The 21,131-nt window shown below is 50.7% G+C and overlaps 2 protein-coding genes across 3 annotated transcripts in view; both read right to left on the reverse strand.

Moving 5' to 3' along the window:
* The window catches only part of HNF4A (hepatocyte nuclear factor 4 alpha), a 51,269-nt gene extending 44,624 nt beyond the window's left edge, over positions 1-6,645 (reverse strand). For both annotated transcript variants that reach the window (XM_004585832.2, XM_004585831.2), the window contains exon 1: positions 6,267-6,645. In XM_004585832.2, the coding sequence (XP_004585889.1) occupies positions 6,267-6,315 (49 nt within the window). In that variant the 5' untranslated portion in view covers positions 6,316-6,645. The remainder of the gene's footprint in view (positions 1-6,266) is intronic.
* A 4,961-nt stretch (positions 6,646-11,606) lies between these two features.
* On the reverse strand, positions 11,607-20,798 carry R3HDML (R3H domain containing like). The gene is made up of 5 exons (XM_004585828.2): positions 20,538-20,798; positions 17,645-17,763; positions 16,346-16,478; positions 15,050-15,165; positions 11,607-11,868 (listed from the first exon to the last, which is right to left on the reverse strand). Exons 1-5 carry the CDS (start codon positions 20,796-20,798, stop codon positions 11,736-11,738), a joined length of 762 nt encoding a protein of 253 aa, XP_004585885.1. The 3' UTR covers positions 11,607-11,735.
* Positions 20,799-21,131: the final 333 nt, after the last annotated feature.

The following is a 21,131-nucleotide window of genomic DNA, read 5'->3' on the forward strand; positions in this document are numbered from 1 at the left end:
GCCAGGTTTCACGTAGCACCTGGACCCTGGGAACCAGCCTCGCCCTGACATCCAGTCAGCCAGCCGCCTCTGGGACTAGTTCCTGACCTTCACTCATTTCTGTTACTCTGTCACAGCTCAGAAGGTGTGCCTTGCGCATAGCAGGTGCACACTGTATAGACATCATTAGAACAATAGCTCAAATGCACAGGGGCTTTCTACATGCCAGATGCTCAGAGCTTTACAAATACTCCCCATCTTGAATTCTCACAGTGCCCTACAAAGTAGATGGTATTGTGATCTCCCCCATTTGACAGATGAAGAAGTTGAGATACAGATGATTAAATAGTTAGCTCAAGGTTGCTCAGCTACACGGGGACCATTTGAACCCAAAGAGCCTGACTTTACATGCTATGCTGCACGGCCCCTCAGATGCTGCTATGACGGGTAACAAGCTTAGCTGGATGATGGTTTGGGGGCTAGATTTTTTAAAAAAGATTTATTTATTTTTATTGGAAAGGCTGATATACAGAGAGGAGGAGAGACAGAGTGGAAGATCTTCTGTCCTATGGTTCACTCCCCAGGCAGCCGCAATGGCTGGAGCTGAGTCAATCTGAAGCCAGGAACTTCTTCCAGGTCTCCCACATGGGCACAGGGTCCCAAAGCTTTGGGCTGTCCTCGACTGCCTTCCCATGCCACAAGCAGGGAGCTGGATGGGAAGTGGAGCCGCTGGGATCAGAACCAACGCCCATATGGGATCCCAGTGTGTTCAAGGCGAGGACTTTAACCACTACACTATCACACAGGGTCCTCCTTTATTTTTCAAGTAAGTATAAAGTAGCCCAAACCCTGCCCATGTTACACAGAAGGGACTTCAAGGGAAACAGTTGTCTTTCCTTCTCACAGGCTGACACTTATACAAGAGGTCTGGGAATCAGAAACAATGAAAATCCACAGGTCTGCCCTTGAATCAGCTAATGTCTTTAGGAACAAAAGAAATCATTCACAGAACAGTGCAGAAAGTCCCAGATCCTTTCGGGAAAACATGGCGCTAACGACAGAGCTGTAGCATTGGAGCCGTGTGTGGCCTGAGCCAGGTCCTGCACAGCTGGTTCTCCACTCCTGCTCCCTTCCTCTTTCCCTGGCTGACTCTGCCAACCCTTCAGATTCCAGCTTAGATGTCAGCCTGCTCCAGAGTCAAGAGCCCTGACCCCTGTCCTTCTACTAAATCCCATTGCTACAGTTCCTGCGCTGTCGGCATCACAACACAAGGTCTTTGGCTGCTGCTGGCTGCTTTGTCCCCTCCCAGACAGGCACTACAGAAAGTTGAAGCCACTTCTCCTTGTCCTATACTCCCCTGGTGCCTAGAGGAATGGCTTGCACATCATGAACCCCCAGGGCATGTGGTGAAGGAAACAAATATGCAAAGTGTGAATTAATTAATGCAGGAGATTTCCAACTGGAGAGAGGATGCACTCTGGCTACCATTTTCTGCCTTTACTAAACAGAACCAAGTGAAAAACGGGTTTCCGTTCTGTAGATGACCTGGATATACATTCTTGGGGCTCACCCCAGGAGTTCTGATTCCCCAGGCCAGGAATGGAGCCCTGAAGTATGACGGCTTAGGAACGTTTACCTCAGGGATCAGCACTCTGACTCAATGGGTTAAGCCACTGCCTATGATACTAGCATCCCATATAGGCTCTGGTTCGAGTCCCAGCTGCTCCACTTCCAATCCTGTTCCCTGATGATTAATGTGCTTGGGAAAAGCAGCAGAAGGTGGCCCAAGTCATTGGGCTCCTGTATGCAGGTGGGAGACCTGGATGAAGTTTGTGGCTCCTGGTTCCAGCTTTGCCCAGCCCTCGCTGTTGTGGCCATTTGGGGGAAGTGAACTAGCTAATGGAAAACCTCTCTCATTGTAACTCTGCCTTTCAAATAAATAAATAAATCTTAAGAACAAACAAACAAACAAACACAGGTGTGACTAGGTTTGTGTTCTGTTGGAACCCCAGGAACTGAAATTTGCCTTGAGGTAAGTCAAGAGATAATGAGAGAGAAGGCAAGGGGGGGGGGGAATGGCAGAGGCTATATTTGGGGGAACACAGGTGGGGACAGCTGTGACCTTCAGGGAGCACAGTCCCTAGCTGGCCAGCATCTGGAGTCTGAGCCACCTTTGGGATGCCACACGTCACAGAAACAGAACCTGCTGTGAATTACAGAATATCTCCCCTTCACGAGCTCATGGAGTCCTCCCAATGCCAACGTTTGCTTGGTGGCTAAAGCACCTGAGAAGCAGACAGCTGAGGCAAAGGGCCCAGCCTCACTGCCTTAAGCAGGAGAGCTGCTTAGCCAGTCGCCCAACAGCAGCCTCTGACTGGCTTTAGGCAGAAGATACCGATGTCCCACATCTGGGGGACATCAGGCTCTTCTGGCACCTAGAGACAGACATGCTGCCTGATGGAGCAGTGCCAAGCAGTGGCCAAGCCCTGGGTACTTGAAGGTGCTGCTACTTCAAGTCTTCTCAACTCATCCCATCTCATCCATCCATATTTTCATCTGTCTACTCAACCATCACAGCTATGTATCCGTCTACCCCTTAATCATCCATACCCCTTTCCAGCTACTTTTCCATCCATTTATCACATATATTCATCTATGTCACCACCTATCCCATCTATCTGCTTACCTGCCCACACATTATCCTCCAAACTCACCAAGTTATCCATCATTCGTTAATCTACCCATTTTCCCAGTTACCCACTTTCCCCTTTTGTCTCATCCATCCATCTTTCACCTGTTCTAGCTGTCCATCATTCATTCAGCTACCCACCCATCTACCCATCCATCCATCTGTCCATCAATCCATCTACTCATATACCTAACCACCTACACACTCACTCACTCATTCATATTCCTATTCATTCCTCCACTCAATTAACCTCTACAAAGTCCCTAGGCCCTTTGGAAACATGAATCATAAAAAATTCAAAAGAAATACAGACATCTCCCTGAAAGACAGTTTATCAAAAGGCCAAAGCATGGGTCTGGCGGCATGGCCTAGCGGCTAAAGTCCTCGCCTTGAAAGCCCCAGGATCCTATATGGGCACCGGTTCTAATCCCGGCAGATCCACTTCCCATCCAGCTCCCTACTTGTGGCCTGGGAAAGCAGTCGAGGATGGCCCAAAGCTTTGGGACCCTGCACCCGCGTGGGAGACCCGGAAGAGGTTCCTGGTTCCCGGCTTCGGATCGGTGCGCACTGACCCGTTGTGGCTCACTTGGGGAGTGAAACATTGGATGGAAGATCTTCCTCTCTGTCTCTCCTCCTCTCTGTATATCCGGCTTTCCAATAATAATAAAATCTTAAAAAAAAAAAAAAGGCTAAAGCAAATAAGCAAAGAAAACTTGTGGAGAAGAAAGAACAAAGATATGGAAATAATAAAACTGGGAATCAAGTTAGCACACAGACATGTGTACCGGAGCATCACATCTTTACTTTGGTCCAGGGCAGCCCTGAATCTCACCCTGAGCTGGATCTTCACACCCAAAGCAAACACTACATCATGAAAGTAACAGCCTACTCAAATGTAGCCACACTGACACAGCAATTCCTGACCCCGTGTTTGCGTGTCCCAGAGCCCGTTTGGCTGTCTGGAGACATTTTGGTTGGCATCTCTAATGGGGAGATATGGCACTGGTTTCCAATGAGTAGAATCCAAGAAGGTAGGGGCACCCCCAACCCCAGGGAACTCTCCAAGCCTGAGGTCAACAGTGCTGAGATGGAGAAGCCCATTGAACATCTCTTGGTTGGGGTTGGGCCAACTGCAAGAGAAGAGCACCACTGGGCCAGGTCAGCCGTGGCTTTCCTGTGTCCTTCTACTGGGCATGAGACTTCCCTGGTGTCTGAATTGGGCAAGTCTGCTGCAAGGTTTCTGGGGGAAATTTGCCTGGTGATAAAAGAAACAAGTATATTGAGGAAACTTTTCCCCCTGGTCCCTCCAGCTATAGATAATCAAGTGTTGACATGACACCAGAAGCTGGAACAGCCACCTTGGGTCTGCCATGGGACAAACACAAGGACCAGAAGCCACACAGGGAGGAAGGCAGAGGGACCAGATAGGAAGATCCTGAAATGTAAAACTGTTTTTTAAAACCTTCCACCTCCTCCATGCATTCGCCCCTCAGTGCTTAGTGAATGTTTGTTTTGTGCCAGTCCCTGTGTTGGACAAACAAGGCAGAATAAACCACTGACACTTCAGACCTCGTGGAGTGTGTCATCTGGGAAAGACGCAGAGCATCACAGTTCACAGCAGCAACTACCTGATCAAGGGAATGAGGAAAACCACAGAGAAAATTGAGTGTGCCAGTCAAGCTCTGGAAGTCCTGGGATGAGTCAACTCCATCTATCCATCCATTCATCATTCTGCCACCCGTTCATGATACATCTATTTTTTCTCCTATCCATTCTTTCATCCACCATCCATCCCTCTATCCTCCCTTCCATCTGTCTGTCCATCCCAGTGAATATTTGCTGAATACTTACTATATGAAGTATACTACATAGGAGCTAGGATGAAGGGACAGAAGGACATCCAATACATTATATAGACCTGGGAGACAATACTGGTTGCCAGGTTATATTGTAATTCCTTGATCCTTTAGGAAGGCTTCCACTGGGTTTTTGTTTAACCCTAGCCTGGGCTTATAACATGGGCTGTCCTTCCCCAAAACTTACTCTCAGGCCCCTACTGGAGACAAATTCAACCTCATCCAACCATAAAGACTGCGGTATAACCTGCCCTTTAACTATGCTAACTCCCCCACCCCAGTCAGCCTGACCCTGATATTAGCTCTACTTGACAGATGAGGAAATAGGTTCAAAGAGGGAATGTGTCTGGTCCAAGGTGACATAGCTGATGAGGGATGTGGGCCCCCAGGCCCTTTAGGCTTTCAGCCTTGGCTATTTCCATTGCATCCCATACTCATGCTTGATGGTTGCTCAAAGCCAAGCAGATCTCTGCAACAGAGAGAGCAACCAGCTCCTGATTCTGTCCTACCCAGGCCATCTGTGTACAGCTAACAATGATGCTTAGTAATATTTATTGAGTCCTTAATCCTAAGGTTTATCCCCTTGCACCCACTCCAGAAAGCAGGGGAGGTACAGAAGCACCAAATAATTTGACTCAAATCATGGAACCTGAACCAAGCCCAGCTGAATTCCAGAGAGCAAGCTCTGTGCCTGCATCTATGACCCGAACAGGGCTACAAACATCACCCAAGCTTCAAGAACTCCAAACTGTAGTCCCCATCTCCTCCTGCCTTGCCAATAAAGTCACATGAACATTCTCTTGAATCTCCTTCCTAACAAACAAAATTGTCACATTTCTTGGGGTGATCCCACTCCCATGGAATATTCCATGCAATTCAAATGTGTGTGTGCATGAAGATGCCTCGATCTTCTCCATCCATCCTGCTAGCAGGACCTCCCACTCACCGCTGGCTGCTTGTGCTGTTTGCAGCTCACGAGTCCTACCCTGTTGGCATGCAGGTTGAATGCATTGCCTCCTGAGGATGCCTTGCCCTGGGCTGACCCCACTCCCTCTACTGGTGGCCCTTTAGCTACTTCCAGGTTGGAGGCGGCCTCAAGCCATAAAGCTAGAGTGCTTTCCAGTCAGGAGGGGATTGCCTGTCCTGGTCTTGCCTCCAAGTCCCACATAGCCAACACAAGGGCATTGTCACTTTACCACATCCCACCACAGAACCGCGCTGCAGGCCTCTGCCCCCAGTCAGTTACCCAGCACCAATGAGGTTGGAGGACAGGGAATTTGGACTGCTCTGGGAGTCTCCCCCTGTCCTCCCTGTATCCCAATGCAGCTTGACCATGCCGTGGCCAGATGACTTCGGCCCAAGGAGGCTCTCTGCAACCCTCACTTTGCCCTGCAGCAAGCAGACATACACCTGGACCCCCACCCTGCCTGGAATCTTGCAGACTTCCTGGGACACATTCCCAAGAAAGCCTCCAGGCAGCCGACAGGAGCCAAGCCCTTGCCCAAGGGACTCCTGCAGCCTCTCCCAGCACTCGGTGCACCAAATCAGCCATGATGCAGTGGAGACCGCAGCAGGGAGTTCTGTCACAGGCCAACACCGGACCTCCTGCTTCTCCAGAGGAGGCATGCAAGGCTCTTGGGCCCACCAGCACCACAACCCAGGGCTGGTTTCTGACCTCCCAGTTGGACTGCGATCCCACCATATCCAGTCCTCCCCCAGCCATGGCTGCTGGCCCCACTCACCATAGCGACTCTCCACAGGGGCCCCGAGGGGTGTATTCACACTGACCATGGCCAAGCTGAAGTCCAGTGAGCGTGGAAGAACCAAGGGCCCACACACAGGTGGCAACGCGGCCGCCCGCAGCCAGTTCACCAGGAAGGCCGAGAGCCCAGCCAGCTGCCACCGCCCGGTTATCTTATTGATTCTTCTAATCACCCAAGGTGGGTGGATACGTTAAAGAGTAACCAGTCACTTAGGGAACCTGCGACTGGGGACGGTCGCTGTCACCATGGCAACAGCGCCCTGGCCAGGCCTGAGGTCCATTCGGGTCCTGGTCCTGCACTCAGAAGTTCGGGGCAGCCAGAGCCAGAAGTAAGAGACACGAACCCCCCAACTTGAGGGAGAGATCTTAGCAGGAGAGTTGTGGAGGCAACAGTCCCAGATGGGTTGGGTTTTATGGCTGTAGACCATGGGCGTGGTCTGATGCAGGAAGCTGAGACTCTGAAGGAGGGTGGAGGAGCACAGGAGGGTGGAGCCCTGAATTTATGAGACCTACTGGATGCCGGGAGCTGCATGCAGGTATTGCTGTGTTTGGATTACACTTTGAGAAGAAGGAATTGAGGCACACAGAGAGGTCCCTGGACCCAGAGTCTCCCAGTGGAGACCCAAGGGAATAGGAATTACAACCCCATTCTCCTCTTCCATCTCGTGAGACTGGAACATCTACTATAGGCCAGGCCCTGTGCTAGACAAACTCCATGATAGAAAAATAGAACATCAAAGACACAATGCAACATGCATCTCCACTTCCAAACAAAAGATGGACTGCCAACGAAAGTATTGGACATATCTAAGCAATGGGATGTTGGACTGTCTGACATTTGTCTGTACCAGTATTATCAGAAAATTTAAAAAAAAAAAGAAAAGAAAAATGAACATGGCAGACACAGGCCTGTCCCAGGCTGCTTGCAAACTAACAGCAGAGGAGACAAGCCCGTGTCACATAGTCCTCGCTGGGGACTGTGAGAGTTGGGGGCACACAGCTGGGGCTTTCATCCTGAATGGAGCCTGCCATGCCAATCTCCACCCTGGTTTCCAGAAGCAGAACCCCTTAGTCTTCGTGTGCTTGCATGCTGCACACCTGGAGTGTTTTGGACCTTCTCCCCCATCCTCTTTTCTTCTTTTGGATCTCACATCCTATTCTGGGGTTCTGAACTCTGGATGCCTCACCATATTGCAGGGACTACATGTGAGAGGCACTGAAACAAACTCCGGCTGAGAATAATCCACTAACCCCAGCTCCTTCCCAGCTGCATGGACTCCAGTACATTTGTATTTCCTTAACGCAAAAATCTACCTTTCAGGCTGCTCTACCTAGAGAAGAGCAAGTTGACCTGGTCCCTCTGTCCACTGCCTCTTTCTCCAGGTCCCTGCCCCAGCAATGTCAGGGGCTTCTTCCCACCTACTTCCCCCTTACTTGTTCTCCTTTAGCTTCCTCTCCACGCCTGCCCCCTCTCCTCCTTCCCCAGGCTGCTCTCGCTCCCTGCTTCTGCTTTGATTGCCTGAGATTGTCATTGAGTTTGGTCCCCCAGCTCTCCACTGTCACCCATGCCACCATCATTTTCTCAGAGTCTGGCCAGGTTTTTCCATCTGAACTTGAGGTTCTCACCACCCTTGGAGGTCCAGCATGGGGAAGTGTGAGTTGCCATAGTGACATGTGGGCCTTGTATAGACCTTCTGCTCAATTTTGCCATGCATCTACAACTTCTCACCATGGGAAAGTTTATTTCCAAACAAATTCCCCTGCAGGCCAACCTACCTGATACCTCTTCAAGGGCTCCCATGGGATCCAGTTCTCCCAAGCAACACTTTATTTGATTGGTAGTGTTGTATTTCTGTTGCGCTCCCATTGGTTACCTGATGGCTGCCTTAGTTTTGCTTTGTTGTTGTTTTTAAAAACAACTTACCTATTCTTATTGGAAAGGCAGATTTACAAAGAGAAGGAGAAACAGAGAGAAGATCTTCCATCTACTGGCTCGCTCCCCAAATGACCACAATGGCCGGAGTGGAGCCAATCTGAAGCCAGAAGCTAGGAGCTTCCTCTGGGTCTTCCACATGGATGTGAAGGGTCATCCTCTACTGTTTTTCCAGGCTGCTAGCAAGGATCTGGATGGAAATGGAGCATCTGGTGCCCATATGTGATGCTGGTGCTTGCAGAGGGAAGGATTAGCCAATTGAGCAATTACACCAGGCCAGGCCTGGCTGCACTAGGATTGTAAGCTGCAAGAATTAAGCGAGGTTGCCCAGAGCCAAGATTCACATGCTTTGCCTGCAAGGGGCTAGAGAGGACATATCTTAGGATTTGTGGGTCAGACATACTGTGCTCTCTGCCACTGAGAGTGGGAAGCAGCCACAGGCAATAGATCAACCCACAGGCAAGGCTGCACTTTAGCGAAACTATGTACAAAGCAAGGGGTGAACCAAATTTGCCCGTGGACCTTTGCTTGTCCCGTAAGTGACACTAATGACTTCTGTGATCCCAGTTGACACTCATACACTGTGCCAAGGGCTGTTACCCATCTAACATTTGGCACCACCTCTCGGGGCAGATACTGTTGGCATCCCCGTCTGTGGTGAGGCTAAGAGTTTGACAGCCTCAGTAACTCAGCCAGGTATGCACAGCCCCTTTGTTCAAATTGAACCCAGGCTGTTGGGCCCCAGAGTCAACCCTCTTGGTTGTGGAATGAATGAAACCATCAGGGATCAGAGACAACTGGAATGTGAAAGTCTACAGAAGGCAAAAGCATTGTGACACAGAGACAGCGACAGACCGGTGGCAGCAGATATGCCTTCACAGGTGGCACAGCAGCTCAGAAGCCAGGATTCCTGGACAACCTCCACCCCTTCCAGATCTGCAGTGTGCGAGGCCCGTGGCATGAACCAGCCCGACTAGCTCTCTGTTCCTTTGCCATGAATTCTTCTCGAAGCCATGCCAGAAACCTGGGGTCATTTGCAAGTCCCATCCAACAAACAGCTGAACAGGGTTGCATTTCATCACATCCCATCTTGGGTGAGTGGGAGGGGCGATCATGAAGATTCAGCATCCTGTAGAGTTGGTTCTAATCCAGCTTCTTCAGCCTCAGTTTACCTCTGTAGCATGGGGATAGGAACAGTGACTATGGCCTGAGCTGTGATCACTCAGGGTGATTAAGAGCTGAGATGCTAACCTCCTAGGCAGCTCAGCAATGCCAGTGACTGGCATCCTCTTTACCCTGCCAATCAGGACCCAGGAAGGCCAGGAGGGAGCTGTTGCAACATCATGAAGGATGCTGAATTCAAATCCTGCAGCTGCTCTTTCCTGGCTATCAAGAGGGTCATTATCACTGAAGTTTCCAAAACATTACAGAACTGACAAGAGGTCAGCCAGTCTTTTCCACCCTCCCTGTCATCATTATTTTACAAAAGAGAGGAAGCTTTTTTTAAAAGATTTATTTTATTTTTATCGGAAAGTCAGATATAGAGAGAAGAGACAGAGTGGAAGATCTTCCATCCGATGATTCATTCCCCAAGTGGCCGCAACAGCCGGAGCTGCACTGATCCAAAGCCAGGACCCCAGAGCCTCTTCAGGGTCTCCCACGCAGATGCAAGGTCCCAAGGCTTTGGGTCATTCTCAACTGTTTTCCCAGGCCACAAGCAGGGAACTGGAACAGCCAGGATATGAACTGGCACCCACATGGGATCCTTTTACGTGCAAGGCGAAGATTTGAGCTGCTAGACTACCACACCGGGTCCAAGAGAGGAGTTTTTTAACTTGCATCCTCACCCTCCGTTGAAATAGAGTCAGGGATATACAAGCTAAGAATAATGAACTCAAAGTCCTGGATTTCTTTTCTTTTCTTTTCTTTTTTCTTTTCTTTTCTTTTCTTTTCTTTTCTTTTCTTTTCTTTTCTTTTCTTTTCTTTTCTTTCTTTCTTTCTTTCTTTCTTTCTTTTTAGTTTATTTTTGTTGGAAAGGCAGATCAGATTTACGAAGAGAAGGAGAGACAGAGAGAAAGATCTTCCATTGGTTCATTCACTTCCCAAACGGCTACAATGGCCACAGCAGAGCCAATCTAAAGCCAGGAACCAGGAGCTTCTTCCGGGTCTCTCACGGGTGTAGGCTCATAAGGCTTTGGGCCATCCTCCACTGCTTTCCCCGGCCATAAGCAGGGAGCTGGATGGGAAGTGGAGCAGCCAGGATAGGAACCAGTGGGCTTGCAAGGGGAGGATTAGCTATTGAGCCACTCTTGTGAAGTGGTCTCATTCCTGCCCTCATTCTTCTGTGAAGTAGAGTCCCAACACAGGCACCCACTCACTGAGGACTTTGCCTCGCCAGGTTCCTTCTGGCTTCCTTCCTACGCCCCACTCCCTTCTCTCTTCTCTAGACTCTCCAAGAACCAAAGGAGAGGGGACCAGAAACAAACATTGCCCAGGATCTCAAGGACTTTCTTGGGAGCCCCCAGGAGGGAAGAGGGGGCGGGGATCACATAACACCAGCTGTGTCCTGTTGGGAGTGACCAAAACGGGAGAATGCTGGCTGGTTGGGAACACTGGAGGGACTGTGAGCCTAGGCCTGTGTCCTGTCCTAGAGCACTCACAGGCAGGGCCTCTTGCCAGGCAGGGGGTGGGCCCCCCGCCAGAGGGCAAGGTCTGAGGGAGGAGATTTTACTATCTCAGGAGACAAAAGGACTTTTGTGTGTTATGATCCCTGGGTGGGATGGGGTGGGGAGAGGGGAAGTTCTTTATTGGAATGAGAATGAGATTATAAGGGAGAAAAAACTGGGAATCAGAGACACACAGTCTGAAACTGGAGACAGAGGGATAGAAATCAAGGCAGAGAGATAAAGAGGAGGAAGGCTAGGGCCCTGGAAGGCAGGGTTCCTTCCAGCCTGTTCTGGAAGTTCCCTCCTCAGCTCTGAAAGTTAAGGGATGTGCACTCAGTGAGAATCCTGGCACCAACTTGCAAGCTCTAAGTCTTACCCTTGGCTAGTCTCAGCACACCCATCTGTAAAAAGGGTCCAGACCAAGCAGTGGCTTTAGGAACTTGCAACAGAGGTGGGTGTAAGGCAAACACAAGCTCAGGCCCAAGTTTGCAAAAAGCTCGGACTTGCAATATGTCTGAGTCAAAGAGTGCCCGGGCACTGGCTGGTTGAGACAGGATGAATTGAGGTGGGATCCAGGCTACAGACTGCGTGATAAATGCCTTTTATTGGATTGGTCATGTTGACTGAGTTGGAAGCCTCATAGCTGCGTAACTGAGCCACTGGGATGGTGCTATGCAACACGGGCTGTCTGAAAACGGGTTCATGAAAACTAGGAGTCTCCTTCGCGGAGGGACCAGGGGAGAGACAAGAGAAGAAGGGATGTGAGGGCCTTTTCTCACGCCAACTGACCAGATGTCTGGGAATTCCTTCCTGCCTGACTGGCTGGAAGTGGCCTAGGGGCCCAGGGCTTTCAGAACCATACGAGCCTGTTAGACTTGAGGCCGGAGAAGCACATGTTGTTACTGCAGCTGCCTTGGTAGCTGGGAGGGCAAGCAGAACACGGCCTCCCCACCTTGTATGGCGCCTCACCCAGCCAGTTGCCCCTGGAAGAGAAAGAAGAGGCCCAGGGAGCGGGGTCAGGGGCTGGGAGAGTGCAGCTAGTAACCTACACACGGTGTCCGGGACAGCATGGTGGCCACTGGCAGCGTGACCCTGAGCGAGTCACATCCCCTTTCACACCTACCCCACCACCCTCACGGGGATGCAGCAAAGATCAAATACCGCCACATGTGGGTGCAACCAGCACCATGCCAGGCAAGTAAGTGATGTAATCTCTAATCCTTGGCTGGGCAGATCTGAGCTCTGACCCTGTGTCCTGGCACCTCCAACTGGAGACAGGATTGGCTGCTTCATTTCTTGAGTCTTGAGTTTATCCTCTGAATAAGAATGACAACGTGCCCAAGAAAGTGACATGAGAGGAGAGAACACGTGTTAACTTATGAATGCTGTGCAAGTGACAGTGGCATAGATAGATGGCAAGTGCAGCTCAGCCCCAGGAGAAGGCAGCTGCTGTCTCATCATTGCCATGGCTATCTACGTCTTTGCTGGTTTTCTCTCAAATTCCTCCTACTTGTTCCCCATCAAATCCTGTAGAAAGACCACCAGCTTTAGCAGGGAGAGGCAGGCAGTTGGTGCTTAACGTTTGCAACCTTTCTCTTTGGGGTGATTAAAAAGATTTGGTTGCCCAACAATGTGACAAGGAGTAATTCCATATGGTTGTGCATTTAATACTGTTAAACACACACACACACACACACACACACTTTATGTTACTTAGAATTTGTCAGAATGTTTAACATGTGACAACACACTATAGGAGCAGGTGTTTGGGCCTAAGTTTAAGACACTCTCAGGTTGGACAGAGGTGCCTGCTTTAAGCCCTGATCCCGCTCGTTATTCCAGCTTCCAGCTGCTGTGCACCCTGGGAGGCAACAGGTGGTAGTCCAATTGCATGGGTCCCTGCTGCCCACTGGGGAGACCTGGAGACAGTTCCAGGCTCCTGGCTTCTGCCTGGTGCAACCATTGTGGGCATCTGGGGAGTAGACTAGTCTAGGGTGAGGGACTCTCTCTTCCTCTTTCAAATATATATGCATGTATATCTGGGTGTTTATGTGTGTGTGATATACTAAAACTCAGCGATGAGTTGTATGGCAAATGAATTCTCTCTCAAAAGCGGTTGTTTTGATAACATAAGGCCCTACTTCCATCCCATCATTGTCCCACTTGCCAGCTTTTGGGGTCTTCCCTTTTTCCTGGCAGGCATGGAATGGCAAGCTTGCCCCATAAATGACCAGAGGACAAAGACAAGGAGACTTCGAACGCATATGGAAAGCAGAATTAGAGGATAAGTTCTTTTTGGTACAAAAATTGTTTAAAATCTGTGCATACAAACACTCTTCAAAAAGTTCATGGAAATGCAAATTATGTACAAATTTAAGGTTTAAAAAAAATCTATTTTCCATGACCTTTTGAAGAATGTTGATGTTTTAGACTTTGCTGGCCAGACAATCCCTATCATGTGAAAGCAGCTGTAGATACCATAATAAAGATGGCATGGCCATGTCTCAATAAAACTTTATTTACAAAAGCAGGTGGCAGACCAGATTTGGCCATGGCCCTTTGTAGATTCGGGCTTATAGAGGTACGGCAACAGCTATTGGTCAGGAATTCCAGACGACCCTGGCAGCACGTGGGTCACTTCCACACCTCATCTTCCCACCCCCGTGGCTCAGTCCTGACCCATGGGCGCCTCTCCTTTTTACTCCACTTTCTCCCCAGAAGATCTAAAATCACTTTCCCCAGTTCCCACTAACAGTGCCTGTCTCCCTGCTGACCTGTGGTATTAATTTTCTAAGTCCCAGCATGTTAGGTTTAAACCCCTTACATGGATCCTCCTAGTAGAGAGAGGTGGGCTCTTCTTTCTTCCAAAAGTGATATGTTGAATGACTGAGCCAAGTCCCCCACAGCACTGAGTCTGCACTGCTGCTTTCTGAATGCAGCTCACTCATTCACTCAACCAACACCTGCAGAGCATCTATGGAACACTGAGGCGTGAGCCAGACGCCTTCAGTTCTCAGGTTTCAAAGATGGCTCTCAGAAGTTTAGGGGCAGGAGGGTTAGGTGGGGATGCCTGGGATGATAGAATAAAAGTCATTCTTGGAGTGGGTGCTGTGGTGTAGTAGGTTAAGCCTGTAGAGTCCCAACATCTCATATGGAAACTGGTTCGTGGGCTGTTCCACTCTTGATTCAGCTTCCTACTAACGTGCCTGGGAAAGCAGCAGAGGATAGTCTGAGAGCTTGGACCCCATTATCCATTTGGGAGACCCAGAAGAAGCTCCAGGTTCCTGAGTTTGGACTGTCCCAGCTCCAGCCCTTACAGCCATTTGGGGAGTGAATCAACAGATGAAAGATCTTTCTCTGTGTCTTTCCTTCTTCTGAGTAACTCTGCCTTCCAAATCAAAATAAATAAATCTTTAATTAAAAAGAGCAAATCTCATTCTTTTTGGAAGAATTTGATCCCTTGGGGAAAGTTCTGCTTAAAGAAACAAAGAATTGAAATCACTGACTGAAGCTGAAAACTTGAAGCATCTAGAACAGAGAAACTTGCTAGAACCTAAGGCCACGTGTAAGTAGCATACGGCACGATCAAAGCAGCACATAGCCCTGTGCTCGTATTTCATTCCTTCAGTTTTGTGAGGCAGGCAGCATTAATCCTCAAAGAGGAAACTGAGGCCTGTGGAGGTACAATGACTCACTCAGGTCTTCAGCAGGGCTGTGGTGGAGCTGGTGCAATGGTTAAGATGCCCCTGTGATGCCTACGGCCTGGACCAGAGTGCCTGGTTTGAATCAATGTTCTGCTTCCAGTTACCTGCTGACATGCAACTTGGGAAGGCAGCAAGATGACAGATCAAGTACCTGGATCCTTGCCACCCAAGTGGGAGATGTGGCTTGAGTTCGATCAGGTTCCCAACTTCAGCCTGACCCAGCTCTGGCCATCAATGGCCTTTGGGGGTATAAGCTAAGAGACAGAAGATCTCTCTCCCTGCCCCTTTCTCTAGTTCTATCTCCAGCTCTAGCTCTTTAGTTTGCTCGTCCTCTGCTTTCCATGTACATGGATAAATAAGTATATTTTCAAAGCACTTGAAAATAATAAAATTCCACTGAGCAACGTGCAAGCCTGTTTGGCTGGCAGAGGGTGTGGCTGCACTTGGAGTAGGTGCTTACCTAATGGCATAGTTGCAGACCAGGTACACTGCCTGATGCCAGGTGCTGCCCCAGACGTTGATGCTCTTGCAAGTGTGCATGGCACAGCCCAGCCGGTTGGAGGAAGCCCACACCATCTGAGGAAAGGCAGAGTCAGGGGGAAGGATTCAGGGGGCCACAAAGCCAGTCCTGATATACAGGGACATTAATGCACCTGTGTCGTTGCTCACATGATTTTGTGTATTTGCTGTTTTAATATTTCTAAATCTCCAGGGTATTTTTTGTTTTGTTTTGTTTGTTTTGTTTTTAAGATTTATTAGGGCTGATGCTGTGGCATGCGCGTTAAACCTTTGCCTCAGTGCCAACCCTCCACATAAGCACCTGTTCAAGTCCCAACTGTTGCACTTCCAATCCAGTTCCCTGTTAATGTGTTTAGGGAAGCAGGGGAGGTTAATACAAGGGCTTGGACCCCTGCACCCACGTGGGAAACCTGGACGACACTTCTGGCTCCCAGCTTCAGACTGGCCCAGCTCTGGCTGTTGTGGCCATTTTGGGAGTGAAGATGGAGGATTATCTGTCTCTTCTTCTCTCCCTCTCTTCTTATCCCACCATACTACAGCACCAGCCTCCTCATTCTCTAGGTCGTACTGGCTACATCTCCTCAACTACTGTGTTGCTATACCAACATTTTGTTAAATAGAATGGACAAAAACAATGCTTCTCATTGAATATATGTGTTGATGAACTCTTTCTTGTAGGTGGAACCCAGCCTGCCACAGGGTCATAGAAAGGGTTGTAGATGGGAAGGCTGGTAGAGCTGTGGCCTGCATATACATGGGCTTGGCATTGTGGTCTGAGGACTGGGTGTTAATTTCCAAAGAGATGTCCACCTTCCAAGCTCTTAGGAATGGACAGTCACATGGAACCAGCTAACTACCACAGAGGCCTAGGAGTGACTGCTCATGCCTGTGTACTGTGTACTGTGGCCTGGCACACAAGGTCACAGATTCTGGAATATTCGAATTTCAGATAATATGAAGGCCAGGGATGATGCCCTTGTATCACATTGGATTTTCTGTGTGGGTTTTCAGAGCTACTCTGCGCCTACACTGTAGTTGCCATTAGCAGACTCTGCCAGCAAGAGCCTTGAGAAATAGAAACTAGGCAAGACAGTTCCCCACAGAGCTGCATCCACATTCCCCAAGCTGTGCAGGATCTGGCGCCCGAGTCAAGGCCAGGCAGTAGGGCCTGAGTTTTCGTTCTGGTCCTCCCCTTTGCATTTCCTCTAAGGGACTTCGAGCTCTGGTGGAGGCGTACCTGAGTGTAGTGAGAGCACACAGGCCCACTGCAGCGCCAGGGGCAGTGTGGGTTGCAGTCCCTCGGGGCAGGAAACAAGTAATGCCGCTTCTCCTCAGACCATGCCTTTACCAGATCCACCACGGAGCGGAACCTGCGGAGGCGGGGAACGTGAGGGATGAGGGCAGAGTTTGGGGTGGGAGCAGCGCCGCCCCCCCCCCGCCCCCGCCTGTTGGGTGGCCTGGAGTGGGTCCCCTCAGTCCCCATCCTCAGTTTTCACCACCTGTATAATGAGAATGAGGACAGAAGCCCCTTCCTCACAGGTGTGTATGTGCAAGATCACTTGGGATAAGGAGACTTATCCCAACTGCAGTTAAAAGGTCACTAAGTCCTCACGCTCGTCATTGTCACGCAAAGGGCCAGGCTGGAGGCAGGCACGAGGCTGAGGACCTGAGGAATGCCCAGTTTGGGCCCCATCAGATTCGGTTGTCAGAGACAGAGATCTACATACGGGTCACTAAGGGAGAAAATTTGGGTTAAGTCAGGCTGGAAACTTCCAGCAATGCTGCTTCTTTCCCTAAGGCCACTACCACCCTCTCTTGATGACAGCTTGTGGGGCTCGGGCAGAGCCTGACGGGAAGGTTTTGGACACGGTGGACGGGGAAGTCTCGGGCAAAAGAGCACATCCCCAACGCCTGCTCTGGAAGGTTCTGGGGGATCATTCACTGCTCCCCAATTCTGGCACTAGCCCCCAGCCGGCTGCCAGAGTGGAAAGAGGCAGCCAGGGCCCAGTGCCCACCCAGCACAGCTGAAAGCACCAGCCTTGTTTGCGTCTTCCTGCTCCTCTGGGGCCAAGGCTGGTGTGGGGAGGCAGGGAAGGTCGCTGCTTTTCTCGCCTCTTCATTTGGCAGAGTAAAAATGTGACAACCCTCATTCATTGAGGAAGTCGGTCCCCCCCCCACCCCACCCCCCACCCCCCCACCCCACCCCCCACCCCCCCACCCCGTGTTCAAGTGGGAGTGGCAGGAAGAGGTCAGACAGAGGAGTGGGTTTGCCAATCTCAGACTTTGCTGGAGCCCCCTGGGGCCAGATATGCCCTTCCCACTCCCCATCCTCCCACTGCTGCCTTAATCATCCTTATAAGTCTCCTTGTAAGTCACTCCTTATCTCTGTGACATTCTGCCTCTGTAAGCAGAATGTAGGCTTGCATGTGCAGGGAATTGGTCTCCCTCGCTCACCAAGCATAGCACCTGACATGGAGTAAGTTGCCCATACACATTTGTCAAATGACTGAATGACAGCAGGCAGAGGGTCACTCACCGGCCGGCATGGATGGAGAGGTTCTGGCCCACGTATTTCATCAGCTGTGAGGGCCCATGTGCCCAGATGCACTGGGTGGCCCATGCCTCAGCAGATCTGGCCAGCTGCTCATCCCAGACCTGGGGGAAGGAAGGTTGTAAACTTCCAGCAGCATCATTACAGTGTTTGTAGATGGGCATTTAACTGGAGCCACACCTCCCTTATCACCTTGGAATCCCATCACAAACCCACCTGACAGATTAGAATACTGAGGCTCTGGGAAGGGCTGTGGCTTCAGGGTCAAATGCAGGTTCACACCCAGGTCTCTACTCCAAGTCTGCTGCCTTTTTTTTTCCTTGCTGAACTAAAAGCCCGAGGGCCTCGATTTGAGTGGCATCCCAGGATGTTTGCCCAAAAGTTTCCAGCAGCCCCTGGAAGTGACTAAGCCCAGGGGGATGCCTTGTTTGTCAGATTTTTTTAAGTCTGTTCATATTACCATTAATTTTTAAACCTAAAACTGGATTTTGAAATGTGAAAATATACAAGTTTAATTTTTAAGACATCAAAGGAGCCGTGGGAAGTCTATTCTCTCTTCTGCACCTGTTCCCAGTCACACTGCACTCTGCCCCAGGGGCAATCCGCATTGCTTGGGCTCTCTTCTGGGACTATTGTATTACTTGTCACTGTGATTTCCATGTGTCCTCTGAATTCCACTGGAATTTTAAACTCCCAAACTCAGGTGCAATCGAACACGACAAGCATCTTAACTACTGTGCTAACCCTGCACTATGGTGATGTTGTAGTTGTCACAGAGGTGGCCAGCCCTGGCATCGAGTGGATAGGTGCTGCTGAGCTCCTCAGGAGGAAGGAACCACAAGCACTAGCCTTAAGCAACAGTGGGACTAGGGCCAAGAAGCCCTTGCACAGCGATGGTCTTTTCCCCTGGGACTCCAGCCCAGGAGGATGCAGGGGAGTGGACGGGATGGACACTCTACTCCAATCATTCTTGGACTCTGGAATGATAGTGCTAGACCCCAAGGACCAACAGTTTAGCTGGGAACTATGAGCAAATCATAACTGTTACCCATGAGGATGGGGAGAGAAGGTGACACGGGACCCCAACTTTCATGGGGCTGTGGCAGCCAGGGCAGCTGGAATGAGGGGAACATCCTCTGATTCCTATATTTGTGGTGAGGAAGAGATGGTGGGGGGACAGAGGTACACGCATGATCTCCTGGAGAAGGTGGAGGAATGGCCACCACATATTTCATCTGCTGCGAGGGTTCGTGGGCCCAGATGCACTGGGTGGCCCACACCTGCTCCAAAGGGGATAAACTGAGGGAAGGAACCTGCTGAATATTACACTCACCTCCACTGCCATCCTTTGCTCCCCGGGTCCCTGGAGGGGCACCAGGCTCTGTGCACTGACACATCAAGAAGAATCAGTGCCACGCATGCCCAGCTGCTGCTGAATAAATGTGTCATTTGTTTGGAAAATGGTAATAAGTAAATGAGTCAGTCTGTGAACAAATAAGGGACTTAACCTAGCTTGAGCTGTCTGCCCTCCTGGCTCCTGCTTCTGCCCCTCCCCAGCCCTGTGCTGCCTCCTGGCATGAGCTGGCACATTAATGACACGACCTGGCATGACATGACATGGCATGTCGTGACTGATGTTTTGCCCCCACCACCAAGTGTAAGTTCCATGGGGAGAGGAACTTCATCCTTCCTCATCTTGGCAGTGTCCATAGGCTCCATGCCGAAGCCTGTATCTGATGGAACTGACCTCTTACCCAACGAGAAGCGCTCCCCGGCTGCAGAGCTGTGTGTAGAGAGGATGGATGGGCCATCTTTCCCTAAAGAAATCTGTGTGTACGCGTGTGGTGGGGGAGGGCGCAGAAGCCTGTCACTGCAGGTTGCCTGGGGACAATGGTCCCGGGAAGGAGCAGGGATTAAGGGCAAGGTTGCCTCCTCCATGCAGGGGACTTGCCTTCTCTGCAGGCTGGAGTAAGGGCCCTGGGCAGTGCAGCCTTCCCAGCTGCCTCATTCAGCCTGGGGGCAGCAGCACCTGTCCCCCTCCCTTCCCCTCCCTGGCTCCAGGGCTTGCTAAGGGCAGCCTGGGCGTGTCAATCACAATCATACACACACACACACACACACACACACAAAACACACACACACACACACCCTAGCCCTGGAGCAAGAGACAACATGTAGAAGCACAGCCCGCAGAGTGCAGCCAGGTCTGGAGCAATAGTATTACACTGTTTAAGATCACACCCCAGGGGTAGGTGGGCTAGCCGCAGGAGTCCCTGCTGCATTGCTTCTGACCCCATGCACTGCTAACACACCTGGGAAGGCAGCTAGCGGATCATGGCTCAATTACTTCAATCCCTGCCATCATGTGGGAAACCCAGACGGAGTTCCTGGCCCCCGGCTTCAGCCTGCCCCAGGCTCAGCTGGTGTGGCCATTTGGAAAGTGAACTAGTAGCTGGATGCTCTCTCTCTAAATTCACTCTTACCGCCAGTCACTCTACCTTTAAAACAAACAAATCTTAAAATAATAATAATAATAATACAATACATACAACCTCAGCAGGTATCCCTGGGTTGGAACCCCAGCTGGGGGTATGTGCAATGTGAGGGTGAGGGAAGTTGCAGAAAACTGGGGTGCCCTGTAAATAGTTGTTCCTGTGCCCCAGACTCCCGGAAGGCCCCATGCAGTTGCCTTGGTTTCCTCATCTATACAATGGGCAGACTTATTTCTGCCCTCTGCCTAGGACCCAGACACCCAGACACTGACTAGTGGGGCCAGACCAGCAAATGGCCCAGGTGTTCAGAACCAGCCATGACTCCGGGCCTAGGAGAAGGGCTGCTATTTGCTGGAAGAGGTACTGGGGCAGTCAGGGGGACTCACCATATACTCCATGTTGGCAGCAGGTGGGTGCACGCTGGCTCGGATGTGGTTGTGATAATCCAATAAGGTGGTCATGTCTCGGGCAGAGATGTGACGCTTCCGGCGATCCCGGAGCACCCCTAGGCCACTCAGGGGCCTCGTGGCTGTGTCCTCAGGTCTGGGCAGTGCCAGAGTAGCATTGGACATCATCAAGGCATCCACTGTTTGGCCTGCCCAGAGGAGCAGGCCAGCCAGGCCTACGGTGCTAGGCAGCAGGGACATGGCTGGCTGTGGGGGTTGTAGTCTGCTTGGGGCAGTCAGGGCTGGCTGCCTGGCAGGGGCAGGCATAAGAGCATCCAACCCTGAGAATTCTCCTCCAGAAAACTGCACCCCCTTGGAACGTGGCAAAGGTCTCCTGACCCAGCTCTGGTCTAGGTACCTAATACTTCTTCTTTCCCTCCACCGGGTGCTGAGTGGTTTGGGCAGTGGAAAAAAATGCCCAGACGGTGGCTAATCCAGACCAGGCAGGCCCTGGGGTGAGCTGGGGCCACAATTTCAAAGGCAGGGCCCTGTCTCACCCACCCAGGAACCAGCAGCTCAAATGTCTTCCTCCCC

This window comes from Ochotona princeps, chromosome 22, assembly GCF_030435755.1.
Source record: "Ochotona princeps isolate mOchPri1 chromosome 22, mOchPri1.hap1, whole genome shotgun sequence".
Taxonomy (NCBI): Eukaryota; Metazoa; Chordata; class Mammalia; order Lagomorpha; family Ochotonidae; genus Ochotona; species Ochotona princeps.

What these genes read in the sequence shown, in the direction of transcription:
- R3HDML (XM_004585828.2), bottom strand. Translation starts at nt 20,798, where the DNA reads ATGTCCCTGCTGCCTAGCACCGTAGGCCTGGCTGGCCTGCTCCTCTGG. An exon ending in CTCTCCATCCATGCCGGCCG is followed by an intron (nt 16,479 to 17,644) that starts GTGAGTGACCCT and finishes CCGCCTCCGCAG; the next exon opens with GTTCCGCTCCGTGGTGGATC. An exon ending in GTCTGCAACTATGCCATTAG is followed by an intron (nt 11,869 to 15,049) that starts GTAAGCACCTAC and finishes TTTCTCTTCCAG; the next exon opens with GGGCAACTGGCTGGGTGAGG.